The following is a 19,435-nucleotide window of genomic DNA, read 5'->3' as shown; positions in this document are numbered from 1 at the left end:
CTTCTACTCCACCCACTGCTACGCCTACTGCAATGTAATGCTATGTGTTTGCGCTATGTATATAAGTCAATGTTATGTTATTAAATGTTAGCGCGCTCATCCCAGACCTAGCCCCGGCAGCTGCTGGGCCCCAGTTGTCCTGCTGGGCCTTATTGTCCTATTCCCATGCAGGTTGTCCTGATCCTGTCCTTATGCTGTAATAAACCTGCAGAAACTCCTACTACCTCGAATTTTGACTCTTATTTATTGAGCTATCTGTTATGCTATAAGTCTAGTCAAAAATAGGGTATTATTTATTTATTTACCACATAAGAGTCACATTGCGTTGTAGTCATAGGATAGCAGCCTGCGGAATAGGTGTGGGCGATGTTTGAAATAAATACAAGACTTTTGGCAGAATGGACATCTTGACTGAGCCAAGACATAGATAGTTCTAGAACAGATCGTCTACACTGAGACCAGTTTGCTTTGGTCCATGATGACAGGGACTGAGTTAAATTCAAACCTAGGTAGCTTAGCGAGTGCAAAGCCCATTTGAAGGGAGCAAGTGATTGTAAAGCGGGTATATCCTGTGGGTGGATCAATAGATTCAGTGCCTGGGATTTGGCCATGTTAATTTTGAATCCTGAGAGTCCCTCATAGGATCGAAGAAGAGATACTAATGTAGGCAGGGAGGTCCTAGGATTAGTCAGTGTGAGCAAGAGGCCGTCAGCAAATAAAGCAACCTTGTGTTCAAGGCCGCCAAACGGGATGCTCTTTATGTCTGTAGCTTGACGTATGGCAATCTGCCTGGTGCCCCTTTGTATGCGTATGGGTGGAGAAAGCCGACCCTAAACCCAAATCTGTGCTGTGGGAGAGGTATAAGAAAGCTTCGCTACTCCACGACTCGCAATTCGGCTTCCGCCCCCGTCATTCGACGGAATCGGCACTTCTCGTGGCGGTTGAAGCACTACGACAGGGTGTGGATGAGGGCCAAACCATGGCTCTGATCTTGCTTGACCTAAGCGCAGCATTCGACACTGTAGCACATTCCACCTTGCTACAGTGTCTGAATGAAGGTGGGGTTACAGGCGCAGCGCTTGGCTGGATCGGGTCCTTCCTGTCTGACAGGTGTTTTCAGGTCAGACTGGGTGAATGCTATTCGAGGGAGATTGAGTTGGGCCAGGGCGTGCCTCAGGGCTCGTCCCTGAGCCCAACCCTATTTAATATCTACGTCTCCCCCCTAGCGGCCATCGTGGAGGGACACGGTCTTCGCCTGGTGTCCTACGCCGACGACACGCAGTTGGTCGTCTCCCTATCGCGTGCACCCGGCCTTGCAGCGGACATCTTCAGGAACTGCATGCAAGACCTTGCAACCTGGATGTCCGCAAACTGTTTAAAGCTGAACGGTAGCAAGACTGAGGTGCTCGTGGTGGGGGGAGGGCCCTCGGCTTGGTCGTCGGCGTGGTGGCCGCCCTGCCTGGGCGAGGTCCCCGCCCCTTGCCATGAGGCCAGGAACCTCGGCGTGTGGCTGGATAAAACCTTGCCTTTGGTCCCCAGATCAGCCGGGTGACGGGGGTGTGCTTCGGTGTCCTAAGAGCCTTAAGGAAAGTCTTAGACCTTCTTCCCATCTCTGCTCGAAGGACGCTGGTGCACGCCCTGGTCAACTCGCGACTTGGTTATGGGAACTTGCTTTATCTGGGGGCCACGAGCAAGGTCATGGGCCGCCTGCAAGTGCTCCAAAACGCCGCGGCGCGGCTTGTACTCAGGCTCCCTAGGAGGTCACCCTCCAAACCTGCTCTTCAAGCCCTCCATTGGCTTCCTATGGAGAAGAGGGTAGAGTTTAAAGCCCTCTCCACATGCCATCGCATTCTGAGCGGGAAAGCCCCCGAGCCGCTTCAGAGTCTGGTGTCCCACTACGAGCCCACTCGCAACTTACGGTCCTCTCAGACTGGGCTACTAAAGGTACCCAGGGTAAGGAAGGCGCGTATGGGAGGGAGATCTTTTAGATATCTCGCTCCCAGATGCTGGAATGTCTTACCCTTAGAACTGCGACTTGAACCATCTGAAATCCTGTTCAGGAAAAAGCTTAAAACCCACCTTTTCAGCAGGTAGCCTTCAGTGGGAGGGGGGGGGGGGGGCAGCCACTTCACTTACCACAGCGCGGGGACACGCCAGTGGCGTCACCAGGCGCTTTACAAATGCCCAATAAATAAATAAATAAATAAATAAGATGCCATGATCGGAGATATCATAGCCGGGCCCAAGCCAATTTTCGGCAGGACTGCGCGTAAAATAACCAAGCAACTTGGTCAAAGGCTTTTTCAGCATCTAAAGAGAGTAGGCATTCTGGGATGTCCTGGTGTTTGGTAGTCCTTCTCAACTAAATTGGCAACCAGGCTGGGCAAATATGGTTCCAGTTGATTTACCAAGATTTTTGTATAAATCTTGGTGTCTGTGTTCAGCAGGGCAATAGGGTGGTAAGATTCACACAAAGAGGCCTCCTTCCCTGGTTTAGGGATGAGAGCTATTTTGTCCGTGGAAATAGTGGGGGGTGAGGCCCGTGGTTTCAGAGAACTAATTAAAAAGACTTATTAAGTGGTCCTGTAGCTGGGGCATGAACACGCGATAAAATAAGACCGGGGGGCAATCCGGGCCATGGGTTTTGCCAATGGGCAGATCTTTGAGAGCACATTGAAGTTCGACCAAGGTAATCAGAGCCTCTAGAAGTTGTGTATGGTATCAAGGAGTGACTACGGACAAGAGGTCAAGAAATAATTAATGTAATCTTGGGGAGGGCTTTCCTTCTCACAGAGAATAGAGTAGAAAGAGTGAAACGCTTACTGCTTGTCACGCTCAGAAGTAGCCCCTGTACCATCTGCTTGTTGAGCTTTGAGATATGGGTCAGTGTAGCCAGCCAGCAGAGTCGATGGGCAAGAATGGATCCCACTTAATCTCCTCCCTCATAATATCTTTGTTTCAATGCCAATAGTGATCGCTCCGCCTTGTTCATCCAGTGGACCCTCAGTTGGCCCCGCAGTAGAGCAAGCTGCTTCTTGTGGCGTCTAGAGGGCGCTGAGTGATCCAGCCTTTCCAGGGCTTTGATGTCCTTAGTCAGACCGGCTTCCACTAGCCGAGCCTCCCGATTGCGGGCAATAACAATTGAGGTAATGATGCTCCAAGTTGTTGCCTTAAAGGCATCCCATAGAATAAAGCCTGGAATATCGGGTATGTCATTTAATTCAAAGTAGGCTGACATTTCCCACCATATCTCATCTACATTAACTGGGTTGCGTAGGATATGGGGAGAGAGTTACCGGCGGGGGGGAGGATCGTGATGTAGCGCTTCAGCATCGCAGCACCATCTCCAGATGAGTATGGTCAGAGATGAAGATGTCTAAGATGAGGGCTGACTCCATGTTCCGCATTATAATCCCTGATCAGCGCAGCGGACCTCGCCCCCATGCCCTGGAAGGTAGCAGCAATGCAGTCCTTTTCAGGGTCCCAGACCAAATTATAATCCCCTCCCATAATTAAGCGGTCCCCTTCCTGTGTTACCTTTTTTTTCAAGAATGTTCTAACATATGCATCCTGCCACTGGTTTGTGTGTAAACATTGAGAAGGGTGAGAGGCTGTGCATTGTGTTGGACTTTGATTTTTTAAAAACAACCTTCCCTGTCCCATACCACCCGCGAACCCTTAGAGCAGAATCCTGCCTTACATAAGTTTGCACCCCCAGCCTTCTTAATTGGAGAGGGCCCAGTGTTGAGTCTGGTGTTTTGGGTGGGCCATTCGTTGTATATAATATTGTAAAAGCTGAGCTTCTTTTAAGAAAATGACATCTGGGTCGTGTATAAGTAGGTAGCGCCATATCTGGCGTCGCTTGTTAGTAGCATTAAGTCCCCTCACATTGAGAGAGAGAGAGCTTTGATGGATGGGGCATCAACCATTGTCTAGAGCGAGAGGGTCAGCTGCTATAGCGGAGGAAGTAGGGAAGGGTGTCCAACCCGGGTATTGAAGGGACCAATTCCAAGAGTCTCGGTGAGCATTAGTGGTGATCTAAGAGATTGCCCCCGTGCCAGAGGAGAGAGAAAAAAGCGATAAAAGGTGAGGTCAAGAGGCTACTTCAGAGTTTGAAGTGGATAACCACCCTCCCATAGAGTTGAGCAGATATAGGAAGTAGCCCAAAAAGTCCCCCACCTCCAACCCGAGCTCCCCGAGGATAGGATACAGATAAGCGAAGGGAGAGAAGAATTGCCAGTAAAAGGCAAACCGGGCCAAAAAACTCTAAGTCCTGAATGGCCCATTAGTCTGGGCCCGGGCCATTCTGGAGAAGTCACTCTCCGAGGGAACATATTGAGCGGGGGACATGGAAGAAATCAGTGAATCTTCTAGTCTCCAGCCTCCGCAGCGAGTGGTAGTCAGGGCGAGGGGTTTCCCCGCTATGAAGCCAGCGTCAGTGACTATTATAACAGGAGGCCAATAGTCCCTTGTACATAGGATCCAGAGTAACATTGTGCTGGCGGCTGGAGCATAGTAACACCAAGTAAACAGTTAGGGTCCCAGCCAAGGGAGGAGCAATCCTGTATTCACCCAGAGGCTGAATTAGATCGGACTGGGGAGTGTGCACTGTCCATGAAGCGGAGGTGTTGGATGATGTCTGGCTAGGCTTCAGCGGAGGACTGTTCCTTATCATGGGCTCTGTTTATCAGGGGGCACCATGGACCACTCAGGGCATATGGTTTCTCGGGACGAGATGGGAGGGGGGAGACGGACAAGCCTGGCAGGAATCTACTGGAAGATGCAAAAGTTGTTTAGCATCCCATAGGGAGCAATGCACCTAGCGTCTGCCCTCATATGTAAAGATCAAAGCAAAGGGGTGACCACACTGGTATTTGATGAGGAGGTCACGTAGTTTGTCTCTAGCAACCTTGAAATCTCTGCAACACTGCAACGTCATTGGAGCGATGTCTTGAAATACTTGAATAGTGTCCCCTTATAGTCCAAATCCGCCTTATGTTGTGCGGCCTGCAGGGTAGTTTCCTTTTTAGTGAAGAAGTGTACACGTGTGAGTATATCAGAGACGAAGTCTGGACAGCACTGAGCCATGGCAACTTGGTGGGCTCTGTCTAAGGTCGGTGGAGAGGCATCCTTGTCACCTCTAACCGTCTGGAGTAGATCCGCCGCAAACGCCATCATATCTGAGCCTTCAGCCCCTCTAGGTACCACTCTAATGCGCAGATAGTTTTTTCTGCTCCTGTTTTCTAAATCCTCCTGTTTCAGCTGAAGGTCAATATGCTGCTCCTCGAGAGTGGCGATTCTGCGCCACAGGTTCTCCTGTTCCTCCAAGCGTGCATCTACTGTATGTTCTAGGTCATCAACCCGTCCCCCAATCTCAGTAATATCACATCGAAGGACACAAAGGCAGTCCTTGAATTCGGTCTAGAGGGGTCCAATTTAAAATTTTATTTCCTGGAGGAAATTGTTCATATAGGCTTGTATAAGGGGGTGGCCGTTGATTCACTGCCCGCGGTTGCCGGGCAAGGGGAGGGTGGGGGGAGGCACGGGTCAGTGGGAGCCTGGACCAGATTTGAGCCACATGGGAGGAACTGGATTAGGAAGGCTGGTTGGAATGTCTTTGCTAGGTTTGTTGTGTGGCATGATCAGGAGCAGATCCCTCCAATTGCCAGTGTCTGATGAGTGACATGGGGGGGGTTGCTATGATATCTCTGGGCCAAGATGAGCGTAGCCTCCGTCTGGGGTCCTCGTAGTGCGAACCCGGCATTAGTTAAAGGTCTGCTATGGCAAGACGCAGTCCTTCATGACCCAAGGAGAGGATGTAGCATAGCTCCACCGCTGATAACCAGTTCCGTAAAGCCCCAGCCACAAGGCAGGGCTTCCCAGATCCCCCCGGCACCAGTAGGGGTGCAGGCTACCTTGTTGCATAAGGAACAAACTGGGTACCCCGGAGTAAAGAGTCCCCTTATACCCAGCACGACCGGGTGTTCGTTCAGGTACACTGACACCCCAAGAAGACTGTGGACCTATGAATCTCAGGCCCTGAAGTCAGACCACGAACACTGCAGTGGGGTCAGCAGGAGAGTCGAGGCACATAGAATGTCCCTTGACAGCATTAGGTCGCGCCAAAGTGTAGTGTCAGTGGGGCCCAGAGGTGCCGCAGGCAGACTATGGAATCAGCAGGTCATACCAATGAGGGAGGTGATAGTCCTGAGGAGGAGCACCAAGATAAACATCAGCCATAGCTTCGTGGAGTCTAAGGATGTACTCTGGTCTCATAGGCAGGGACCAGGTGAGTGACCCATAGGAGAGGGTGGGGGAGAATCCCGCTGTGCAATATCACAGCCGATCACCCCTTACCTGTGGTGTGGAGACATTGTCCAGTGGTCCCAGACCAGCTCAGGGGTCCTCGCTAGGGTCAGTACTGCAGCTTCGGCTGGGTCCAATCCAGGCCTCGGGTGTCATTCCCCCACCAATGGTTCCATTGCCAGTGGGGGACCACAGTCCCCGTCACCCCCTCTCAGATGCGTGAAGGCCTCCGAGGTGTGTTGTACTGCCGGGCGGACTGTTCCTCGGGGGCCAGAGAGCAGAGTTCAGTTCAAGCCCATGGCTTCCACTGTTTGCGGCTAATGACGACAGTACAGGCCGTGAAGTTGCAGGTTGGATCCTTCGGAGTGCATGTGGCTGTGTTCTTGAAAGGCACCGGGAGAGTGCTGTAGGTTGTGGCCTTGGTAATCCTGCATCGAGGGGAGCAGGCCACTGTCAGAGCCTCAAGATGTATTCGACAAGCCACACCGGGCCCCCCAGGGGCAATCAGCAGCACCACTGCAGGCCCCAAGCCAATGACACAGGTAGTTTGGGCATCTTAGCAGCAGTTGAGGAGACTGCCAATCCCCATAGTGCTGCAGGTCCGGCTGTCTCCCTCATTGGTCAAACACCACGGTAGTGCGCTACAGTGCCGGATGAGCTGCCCCGCAAGGACCAAGAGGCTAGGCACGATCCCCGCGGTATCCCCAGTCACGGCGGGGGCCGGGATCCCCTCCACAGCAGCAGGAGGTAGGCTGTTGCCGAGGACACAGGAGACCAGAAGCGGGCTCAGCAAGGCTATCCGGGGACGATGGGCGGCTCCGTCGCAGGCCTCAAAATGGCGGCTCAGGCCATGGTATTCTCTCCGGCAGCAAACAACAGATCTGTCGAGCAGTAATGGAGGACGTTTGGCTTGTTCCCCCAACAGCAGGCAGCAGTATGAAACTCGGAGCAGCCACAGTGGGGAGATTGCAGGCACTGATGGTGAAAGATCTGCTTTGGAAGGCTACGTAGGAGCGGGAACACAGCGAGACATGCCTCACTCCATCGGCAGCTTGGCCATGCCCGAGTATGCTTTGTAGCGTGAACTGGTGGGTGTCTTTGCCTTGTCGCATCCGATTGCTTGCGACTTGGCTCTCCCTGCCTCTTCCGAGTCTCCCTGCTTGTCCTCTTGCCCATTGTTGCCAGATCCAATGTTTGGATTCCAGCTGGAGAACACTATCCACCCTACTGGTTCTGGTCATGGGCCTGTCGGCCGGGGATCAAGCACGGCTGAGTCTTGACTGGAGGAGGGACTGTTTCCACAATTCTCGCTGCGAGCTCCACACTTGCTCCCTACTAGGTGATCATTACCAAGCTGATTGGAGTAAGGGGGTCAGGGGCTTGGCGCCCTACTCTCATTGTGGATCAGCATTGGTGGATCACCTTCTCCACTCGCTGATGTTCCCCTCAGCAACCGGTTTCTACCGACCTGAGCCTTGACCACGGTGAGTCCCCGGACCACACCCTCAGCCCCCCCCTCCTCCATCGCTTGAGGTGCCGTGTAACTCGCCTGGGATGGAGTTCTGGCTGTGTTCTCCGGATTGAGGTGATTCGTGTGAAGGAGCCCTTTGATGTTTTGGCAAGTTACTGTTATTGACTATTCCTGGCCATTTTAACTTTCCCGCTTCATCCTTGGACTCGAGGACCAACTTAAGATGGTGGTTCTGGCATTACCCACATGGAAATAAACAAAGGACTTTTTTTTCTTTCTCTTCTCCCACTTCATTTGATAAGGTCTACCCTTCTACCCCAGGAAAGAAAAAAGTAAAAAGGAAAGGATGAAAAAGGTGGCTAAAGCGAGAAGGAAGGCACTCCGAGAAGAAAAAGAAAGGGGAAGGAAGGAAAAAAAGGAAAATAAAAAAGGAGGAAGAGTTGAAGAAATGAAGGGATAAAAGAATAGACAAAATATAAGAGAAGGAAAGAAAAAAAGAAGGAAAGAGACAAAGAGGGAAAAATAATTAAATAAACAGGAAAGAATACTAACATTGTTCGCTTTTCACAGCCAACGCTGTAACCTAAGTACTGTTTGTTAATTTCTGGAACCCTCCTCTATTGTTAACGTATCTCTTTGCAGACTATGAGCATATTTTACCAAGAGTAATAGATATTAAACTAGAACCAACAGGATGCAATGCCTACATAATTAAGTACCCTCCTAATCTTGCTAAAAATGCCTCTAAAAGACTTAAACATAGATTCCTCAAATCTCACCCAGAAACTCTTATCTCCAAACCATTATTCTGCTGCTCTAATAAGGGGACAATTATCAGTGACCTCATCTTCTTCACTAAAAGACTAGCACAATGGAGGAAAGCACCCCATGGTCTCAGACTATCGGAAGCCCCTTCTCCCCATTGCAGAGCAGATGCTACCACCTCCTAATACAACAATGGGATCATCCTCTTATAATCCTCTAATAACAACCTAGAAATACTGGACGAAATGTTTACCACCATCAAAACTGATGTGGCCAAAAAGGGCTACTTCCCCCTCCCAAGCTCACATTGGCCCCTCAATCTTTTCTCAGGAATCTCTAGTATCACCTACTATTGCCTTAGCCACTTCCAGCCCCATTTCAGCTGCTTTGTACCATGTGCCCGTACCTCGCTCCCCTCTCTTAATTCTTTAGATTCCTCTCTTTCGGAACGGACAATGGCTCTCCCATTGATGCCCCAAGCAGGTCCTCATTAAGTCTGTGCTCTCAGAATAGTGAGCACAGAGTCTCCAAGGCCTGACTCTAAGCCCTCCCTCATGACTGTACTATGGTTTTTCGAATTCACCCCTGTGATTCCTGTCTGCACGCCATCTGATTTCCCCTTGGTACAAGAGTCAGACATTCAGAAATCAGTTCTCTAACACGACTAACATTGTATCTCTTACAACACCCACTCAACTCTCAGACCGCTCCCTTACCCCACTGCCACTTTAGTCCAGCCGGATATACCCTGTGCTGGACCTCCTTGCTCAGCAAAAAAAGTTTACCACTACCCTTGGCTTCCCTTCCTCTACCGGCCTACCCCCTACCACGCCTCTCTGGAATCCAGACTAGATGAGATCTCACTCAACCTTCGTCAACTCAAGGCAGATCTATGGAGCCTCTCATCCATCACTGCAGAGTTGGTGGGCATTCAAAGGCCCAAAAGGTTCCCGCTGACCTTTACGGGTACCCATGTACATCCAGCAACTTCTGCTGTAGGGCACCCTCTCGCCCTCCTTCACCGTTCTCCTCTAACTAGGAAGACTATACCCTTCCTGAAGGTCCCCTCTCTGCCTTTCAGACTGACTGAGCAACTTAGTGACTGTGACATCCAAGCCCGCCTCATCTCTTCAAACCCCTTAAAAAATTCCGAAACTGATATGAGGAGCCAAATCCAAACTATTCCTGCTAATCCACACAGAGAACCTAGGCATAATTCCTGAGCCGTTAACTAAGACAATCTTAAGCCAATTAACATCACCGAGACTCCCTTAGCTAATGCCTCTACTCATCTTAAATTCATGCTCCTCAACTGCAGAGCGGCGGCACCAGATATTTTTGACCTCATCTTCACTCATAATCTGGACATCCTTATACTTACAGACACCTGGCTTAATGATGCCTCTGCTCCTATACTAGACCTCCTAGTCACTGTATCATTAGGCTAGATAGAGCAACAGACAAGGTGGTGGGTAGCCTGTATATTCCGTAACACCCTTGACGAGAAACAATCAAATACCGCTACTCTTCCCGCTTGCGAATAGCTAGGCAGTGCTATTGCTAGTAACAGAAAACATGTTTGCAAACGTCACGCGATCTTCCATTACCCTGGAGACAACCTCCCTTTCATTGAACAAATCATGGAAATCTTTTCAACCAACACTGATCAGCAAGCTATTCAGTTCTTCCTGGGAGACTTCAACCTACACTGGAATGATCTGAATGACCATGCAGTGAACAGCTTCAATATTTTTATCAGACCTTGAGCTGTTCCAAATCTATGACACCCCTGCTCACATTAAGCTTCAGAGTTTGGACTTAAACATTGTGAAAAGGAACAACATCCAACTTGAATCCATTATCCCCTTGTGATTGATCAGATCAACACTTTATTACCATCCTCATTTCTAAGGTGATGAGTTAAAAAAAGTATCAACTAAAGTAACCTAAACAATTGAAAATAAGTCTGTGGAACCAAAACCCTAATGACCGGACTGCCCTCATTAACAATTTTCTGACCCCCAAGTGGACATGGCAGACCTCAACATTCTCACTGATTACTACAACACTTCCATTTTGAACATTCTTGTCTCAGTTGCGGCCTTACAACTATAAAGAATATCTACCAAAGACTCTATACCTTGGTTCAACAAGAGCCTGCATGCGGAAAGACGCAAACTGAGACTAGCAGAAAGAGTTTGGAGATCCTCACTGTCCATTGATCAACTAAAACACCAATGATCGGTGAGGAACACCTGCAATAAACGAATTAGAAGTTTGAAAGCAAATTTCTTGAGAACCCAACTGGATCTAGCCAAAAACCTGCCTAAAAACTTTTTGAACTTGTCAAACAACATTCGATCAATCATCCCAATTCTTCTTGCAATGGTACAAGCCTCTTCCAAAATGCATTGATTTTGCTACCTTCTTCGAGAGCAAAACGAAAAAAAATCGAGGATGATCTGCAGATAGCGAGGATGCTCCTTACGATCCTTCCTCACACCAATCTGCCCCCTTAATCGACAATTGAGTCTGGGGTTCGCGCAGTGCATTCCCTCAAAAACAATGCTGCCTGACATTCATTCACATTCCTTAATGAAAGCAACATCCACAACTTTCTTACAGCATTGAAACCCTCTAATGACTTCATAGTTCCGTTAGCTCCGAATATTTTCAGGGAGATCAAATCTTCTTTACTCCCACTCTGGACAAGGATAGTTAATTGTTCACTTCACCAAGCACTATCCCAGATTGCCTGAAAGTAGAGCAGGTAACTCTCATCCTAAAAAAAACCTGATGCAGGTGGCCTGGACCGTAACAATTTCAGGCCCATCTCCAACATTCCCACCCTGGCAAAGCTCCTAGAGAGTGTGTTCAGGTCCAACTTTGCAACCATATAGATCAATTCAAATTTCTAGACCAATTCCAATCTGGCTTCTGCCAAGGCCACAGCACTGAATCAGCGCTCACGCGCATAGTTGATAATTTTCTGAAAATGCTGAATAAAAATGAAGTGTGCCTGCTCATCCTCTTTGACCTGTCTTCTGCGTTTGATACTATTAAACACAACAAACACAACAGTTTACTAGATTTACTTGAATATAGAATGGAGCTGTCAGGAACCGTACTAGACTGGTTCACTTCATTTCTCCACAACAGATCCCAAAGAGTTAAGGTGATTCAGTCCCTTTCCTTCGCTACATCGGTCATCCTAGGGGTTTCACAAGGGTCCTCTCTTTCACCTGTAGCAGATTCCTTGGAAGCTTCCAACATTCAATAGCACATGTACGTAGACAATGCTAAACTGAGAAAATCTCCTCCCCAGATGACGTCAGGTCCCTCAATGCAACTCTACAAAATTCTCAAAACTGGCTAACGCATAACCATCTCAAACTAAACGCTATCAAAACCGAATTCCTCCTCATCGCCCCACTCAATCCGAAACCCAAGACTGATTTATGGATAAAGCATATAACAGCCCTTCACTGCTCTCCTCACATTATTGATTCGGAGAAATAAAGTACTTGAATATGCAAGAGCTCATCAGTGCTGCCACCAAAGGAGCAAACTACCAAATGAACATTCTAAGGAAATTAAAACCTTTCCTCCCTCATGACGAACTCAGAACAGTGTTCCAAGCCTTAGTCATTCTAAGATTGTATTATGGAAGTGCGTCTCTTTGTGGACTTAATGCTGCTGCCAGACTCGTCACTGGAACTAAAAGATACAAACACATCTCCCCAGATGTAAAGTCCCTGAACTGGCAACCTTATGAGGTAAGAATACAACTAAAGCTTGCTTGCATGACTCCCAAAGCCATAAACTACAACACACCACAATACTTGGCACTAAACTTAAAACTATCTGTCGGAGACAGACCTTCTAGAAGTAACAGCTCCCTGTTGCTAAAACCACAGATAATCCATAAAATGAAAACTTGCAACAGAGCCTTCTCAGGTATTGCCCTGAAAATTTGGACCTCCTTACCACTTGAAATCAGGCCGATCCCTTCTACTGCATCATTCAAAAAATACGTGAAATCATTTCATATGAACCAACGGCTACCCTAATTGCATTATCTTGGACTCTTGTTCCACCATATGTATATTATTTGCCTTGCTGAACTTATGTATTGAGGTTACTTACCACATTTTTGCTGTTTTTCATTTTGTGCCACTGTTCCTCACATGTTACTTACTTTGTATCACCTGTAAAGCACTCTGATACCCGATTGGGTCATGTTTGCGCAATATAAAACTTTATAAATAAAAATAAATAAATGAGGCATTGGTGCAGAAAACTTGGCTTGAAGTTGAAAAGAAGGAAAAGTAAAGATCAAGACCATCATATGAGTGCCCGTTGTTGCAGTGGAGATCCAACATCACCCAGGTACTAATCCAAGGGTGTGGCGTTACTTACATTTGCAGGTGGAACCTTGCGATTCCACTGAGGAAAGGGGAATTAGTATGTGAAATCAGTAATTCTGGGTCACATTTCCCTGGTTATTTCCCATCATTTCACATATTTTCCCCTGCATATTTCAGTTATTGTAAGCAGCCAGAATATATCTAGGTCTGAGGTTGTACTGTGAATCTAGGGATCTGTTAAATTCCGTTACTACCCCTATCAGAGAGTTTGAGAATCTCATAATTAGGGTCTAGCAGTGAAAATGGTCTTGTTGCACAAAGCACGTGAATTCCTATGAGTGAAGCTTGTTATTGGAAAAACACAGGCAGCACTTTCAATTATGAGGTTAGAAAGACAAAGGTTGCTTGGGGCACAAGGTGGATAATGACAAGGTGTTTGAGAAAAAAAGGGACATAGTGTCAAGAAAGAAGTAGCTGAAAAGGCAGCCATGATTGTAGTAGTTAAAATATGAAAGTGATGAGCACGCCTTCCCTGGCTTGAGTGAGAAGGGCAGTGCCATTGGCTGATTAGATTGCTACTTGGAAGCCCTGGTAGGTGCATCCTATGATTTGACATTATGATATACTAAACCAGGGTGCAGAGGCAGAGAATGCGGGTACTGACCTACCTACCCATGAGATCTGTACATGTGCAGGTGGATACGTGCCTCCAGTAATAATCCTCAGAATGATGTAACGTCAGTGAAATAGCCCACCCTTTGTTGATGGCAGAGAGGTGGGTAGGTGGAAAGGTGCCTTCAGTGTAGTTCCCTGGGGTGGTGTCAGACCCATAAAGTGACTGCTGCATATTGCATATAGCGAGGTAAGAGCAAGGATCTAAGAGGCAGTAATGGTCAGGCAGAGAAACAGCAAAGAGTTCAGAATGTAAATGAGATACCTTTCCAGTGATGACTTTTGGAATGATCGAGTCCTGAGGGTAGCCCACCCTTTCATGAGCACTTCAGTTGTATTAGTGGAATCTCTAGTGGTGGTGTGGTGCAAGGTGTCGGGTTTTAACTAAAGAAGCAGGGATGTTCACAAAAGCATTGAAGACTGTGGTAACAAACTCCTTTGATCAGATTAGACAATAAGTCAAGAAGTGGCACCGGAAAGATGGACCATCGGGCACATCTGCAAGCCTAAGAAGATAGTTGATTGTTTTCCTATTTGAAAGAGTTTTATGTATCAGCTTGCTTAATGGGCACTGGCATGTTAATGTAAGGAATATTAAGATGTAAATGTAAGGAGTTTTAACGAACATTTATTACAAACCAAACATGTCATTCTTTTGTCATCTACATTGGTGTCATTCCAGTACTGAATTCCATGGAAACCACTTTTTAAACCACTTTTCCTGGCAAATCCTCCCCTAATAATTTACACCCCAACCTATAGGACTGTCCCAAGTTGCCTCTTTTTCACCAGTTTCCTGATCTTCCATGGTTTCTGTGACCACTTAACTTTCCCTTTAACTCTGACTGTGTAGCTGATCCCAGATTGTGTTTGGGGGTTACCCCCCTCCCCCTTAGCTGAGTAACTATAAATAATAAGTCCCACTTAGATGATTTGTATGAAAATGTGTCTCAGACAGATATCTTGATCATCTGGTCTGGATATAGCCCTCCCTGGCTTATGATGGACCCCACCGATCTACACTAAGCTTTCTTGAGACTTGTTTACAGATAACTATTGCCTTAAATGTAGTTTTTGGTTTTGCCAGTCATCCTGAATGAGTGATCTCCCCACTGATTTATTACAAGTGTGTTTGTTCTGGAGTAATCGGTGTGTACGTTGTCAAAACTGTGGGCGATTCCATGAGCCTTTACCCAGTAGCTCAAGAAATATACATATTGATATTGCAGCTAGGCTATTCAGCCATCTACACTCAACTGGATTCTTTTAGCAACAATATCAGTTTGAAGAAAAAATATCCCAGGTTCTCAGCAATAAAAAAATGTGACTCTGTGATGCTGAAGAGTCAGAACAACTAAATATGTTTAAGACATGAAACCACAGAACGTAAATTATCTTTAGTCTAGTTATGAGGGAAATCCACCTTTATTAGTAAAATGAATGGAAATAATTGTCTCTTTACAACATTTAATTTGTCGTTCTTTTTCTGTTTTAGAAGCAAAGGATGATCCAGAATGGATCCTTGTTGAGAAGGACCGATTTGAAAATGATTATGACAAAGATGGTGATGGGCAACTGAACCCTGAAGAACTACTGTCTTGGATAGTTCCCAATAACGAGGGTATCGCACAAGAAGAGGTACTGTATGAGAAAAAGGAAATAAGGCTGCTTAACTGTTAGATGGCCAAATTCAAGTGCTTATTCTATCAAAGCCAACCAGATTGATGGATCAGAAGTAGCAGAGACTTAATTGTGCAATGCAAATTCTGCGTAGTGAGATATGTGGTGGTTGAGGAAGAATAGTAGCAGGCACAAGCAAGCCAGGAAGGTGGGTTGAAATGATTAAGAGTTTTGTTTTTCCCCTCTGTGGTTTGATTGTCATCGTCATCAGGTTTGTTGGTCACAGATAATTATCCATAGGTCATCACAGTAAATATCAGAAATTGCCAAATTAACATAAACTTGAAAGTAGGGAAAGTAAAAATATTTGATTGTGGTTAATAAGTATTCAGTAAAATAAAAGGTTGAGAAAAATCTATAAAAACAAAAAAAATGGTGTTAACCAAATCCTTTGGGGAAAGTAAAAGCCATGAGTAATTGCAAGTTGATAAAGAAAACAGCAGGTCTCTCTATTCAAATAGACTATATTTATCACAAAGAAGATGGGAAAAAGATCCTATATAATCATCAGACTTTGTGTGTTCTCAAAATTGTTAACTAATGCTATAGTAAAATGAGAAGGGAAACAAAGCAATTAAAACCGCTTAGTGTAACACTGCTTGAACCAAAGACCAAAGGCTGTTTCATTAGATACAATTTTCCTAACTTGATCTACGTTCTCTTTCCAAAATACAGACCAAAAATCCCTAAGCAGCAACATGTTTTTTCTTCAATGTCTTCAGGTACCCAAGTTATAAAAGTGTACAGTGCCATAAACCTCACAAAATTAAGGAGTCTGGGGATACTATTTGATGCTGATATCACTTTGCCTCCTCGTCTCAATTTAGTGGCAAATGGCTGCTCTGTCTTCCAAAAATGCCGCCTCTTCTTGACACTGACCACAGAGTTGAGCTGATGTAAGCCATTTTCTTGACTCTCCTTGACCACTGAATTATCATGAAGTCTGACTTCTCCAATAATCGAATTGCAGACTTAAAAGACTTTGGAGCTAAGCAGCCTCAATGAACCTGAACCTTCGTAAGTGGGACCACAACCAACCTGCCCGTAAAGCTCTCCATTGGCACCCAGTGGTTGCCAGGATTAAAATTAAGGTTAAGTTCCCTGTCCACTACGCTTACTGTTCTAAAGTTGTGTTATACCTGCAGAAACTGGCCATTTTCCATGCAGCTGCAGAGCCCTCCTTTCAAGATCTGTACAAGGACCCAGACAGGAATACTTTCAGCCTACACTTGAAATCTGATTCCAGTGACATGTGACTCACAGAAACGTCTGAAAACGGAACTATTCAAATTGGCCTTTAATTGAACTTAGCAATGAACATGGGTTGAAAATTGGACATTTCTATTGTAGCTCCTGATTGGACTCTGGCCTTTCCTTCCATCTCCTTCTTTTTCTGAAGAGAACCAAAAGTTACATACTCCACATACTTAAGTTAACAAATACAACTCCAAAATCTTAATTTAAATTCACAGATGTGCCTGTACTTTATCTTGGGATTTCCAACTTCAAAATAAGTAGCTGTACATTTAATTTAAACATGCTTTATTAGTAGGGACCTTCTTGGTCAATGTATTTTTTCCCTTTTATTCAGGGAAATAGGGTACAAAGAATTGCAAGTGGGAAAATCAACTGACCTAATGATTGCATTAAAATGAGAGATCACTGGAGCTTGTGTTGTTGGGTAGCGTTCAGGCCAAATGCCTGCCTGAAGAGATCCTTGATCAGGGTCTGTCGGAACTTTAAGAACTTGTCTCTGGTGCAGAGGGGAAATTAGGTGAGTTTCAGAGGGACAGCCTTGAAACATGAAATAACCTACCTCTAAAACGTTTATATTTTACTGAATGTAAGAACAGTGGGTTTTGAGTGCCTAACCTGAGGTGATAAATTTCTGAGTTATGATTAAGGCCTTATGCACAAAAGACTTTGTTGTAAAATTGTCCTTCTTTGGGATTCATTTAAGAGACATCATTGCAGGACTGTGTTTTCTGTGCTATCTCAACAGTGATTATTCAAGCTTTATAGTTTTTCGTGCTTTCATATTTGATCTTCGTCTCTACAAGAAGACCTATAATCTGTTACTATCGTCCCATCTTTTGTCATTTTTCTGACGTTTCCAAAAGTATTAGTGTGCTAGGGAATTACGTCCCTTCTGAAAACTGCAGGCTTTAAACCGTGCAAAGACTGCCAGAAATAGATGTTGACTGTCCTGCACATGATTTGTCTTTACAGCTTGGGCTCCAGTCATGAGCTTTGCGTCGTGAATTGTGTGCCCTATTGCACCCAAAGATGATCCGGGACTGTCGTCAAACATAAGAAGCAGCACAGGTGTTGCTCACTTTTCAGGTTGTGGGTCAGGTCTCGCCACACGGTCATTTCCACTAACGATCCATTTCTTGCCGGAAATCTTTGGGTAAGTCTAAGTCCAAGCCAAACACAAATAGACACAGCTGGACTCGCCCCATCCCACCACCCATGCTTAGAGTAGAAGGCCTGAGGGTGTAAACACTGCACTTTTGCAAAGTTCAGAGTTTCAGAACTGCTTTGTAAGCTGGTCTGTCAAGCTCACATTTTCCTGGACCATCGTCGACCCTGCAGTATATAGTGACCTTGAAGCCGTGCTACATATCTTTAGAGTCATAAAGTGTGTGCCTTTGAGCCCCACAGACATGCAAAGGCACCTCCAGTGAGATTACCACCAGTGGGCTCTACTTGGAGTTGTATGTTTCCTTGAAATCCATTACCAGGTCCACAAAGACTCTGATACAAGCTTCTACACTGGCCCAGGGATCCACCCCAGTTCCTGTAACACTGGCGCTAATATCGACTCAACCTGTACCAGTGGAAGTCCCAGCAGTGCTGACGTTTGAACCAACGTCAGCCTGTGATTGACCAATGTTGTGCCACAAGATCACAAATGCCCAACTGGTTATCATGCATTGTCACTCTAACCCAGTGCCTCTGTTGTAGCTCAACTATTAGCAGAGACTCCATTCTCTTTTTGGCTCTGACTTCGACCCTATAAAAGACACACGTAGGGTGCCCCAGAACTAATATGATGGTGATGGATTCCTCCCCTTCACTATACTGATGATGAACTATTGTTAGATTGACACAATTTCAGTGGACTAGGCACCTCCCCTTAAACAGAACTTGACTTGCCACACAGGCAACCTAAAGTGCCTTGTTTGCAGCAGTGGTCCAGAGGGTAACTAAGGTACTAGATCTGCACTTGCTCACCATTGAGACACAAACAGATGTTGTTGGAGCACTTGCTACCACTTAATGCTGTACTCATTGATGCCTACATTGCTACATGGTCCTGTCCTTGTTCTTGCCCATCTGGTTTTGGTATAAGAGTCAAAGAGGAGAAACAAGGAGCTCTTATAATTAGACCTAAACAACCTAAAAAATAATTGTAGTGCATTCCCCCATACACTAACAAACCAAAAGCATAAATAGACAATATTTGAGGTTCAAATGTAGGGTTTGTTTATGGTGATGGCAGCTTCGATAAGATTTCTTCCTTTAATGCCAATGATTAAACAGAGTGTTAGAAACAACACCGAACATTCATGATATTTTTATTCTGCAGTCAGACAAATTTTGAAATATAGAAAAAAAAGAACATCTTCCTGGTTGCCAACCACGAAGCAGAGTCCTTGAATGGCAGAGTGGATGAAGTGAGAAGGTGTTGTTTGGCAGTTCATTAGTGGCGTCTCTATTCCTAGTTGTTCAAGGTGTCTTCGACCACTGGGGTAGAATCCTGACTAGATCTACTTGTCATCATAAGAAACGTGTACTGTAAGCAATTTTGTGCACTGGGGCTTCCTTCAAGGCACTCTTTAGAAGACACATTCCACCTGGACTGGAGAGAAAAACTCCTGTACATCTTCCCACTGATGTCTCCCTTGCCTCAGGCTCCAAAGAACATCAGTATATTCCAGGCCCAAGTCATCTTGATTGTCCCAAAGTGCGCCAGGAGAGTGAAGTACCTAGAGCTTCTGAAATATCATAGCACTGAAACACAAACTTGTTAGTTTTGTGTATCAAATGTCAGCACAGAAAAGAGGAACCTAATTTGCTTGCTTGTCTCCAGGCCAGGGAGAACCAGGCCTGTCAGTTTGTGCTGGACTGTTCCCATGAGGAGCAGGGTCAAGACTGATTTGCATATAGC

At 46.0% G+C, this 19,435-nt stretch overlaps 1 protein-coding gene across 2 annotated transcripts in view; it reads left to right on the top strand.

The window, feature by feature from the left end:
- Positions 1-19,435, top strand: part of RCN2 (reticulocalbin 2) — a 248,102-nt gene that overhangs the window by 151,597 nt on the left and 77,070 nt on the right. For both annotated transcript variants that reach the window (XM_078642835.1, XM_078642834.1), the window contains exon 7: positions 15,077-15,219. In XM_078642835.1, coding sequence (XP_078498961.1) covers positions 15,077-15,219 — 143 coding nt within the window. The remainder of the gene's footprint in view (positions 1-15,076; positions 15,220-19,435) is intronic.

Source organism: Lissotriton helveticus, chromosome 5_1 (genome assembly GCF_964261635.1).
Source record: "Lissotriton helveticus chromosome 5_1, aLisHel1.1, whole genome shotgun sequence".
NCBI classification, from domain to species: domain Eukaryota; kingdom Metazoa; phylum Chordata; class Amphibia; order Caudata; family Salamandridae; genus Lissotriton; species Lissotriton helveticus.
Note: the sequence above shows the minus strand (reverse complement) of the source record. Positions and strands in the feature narration are given on the sequence as shown.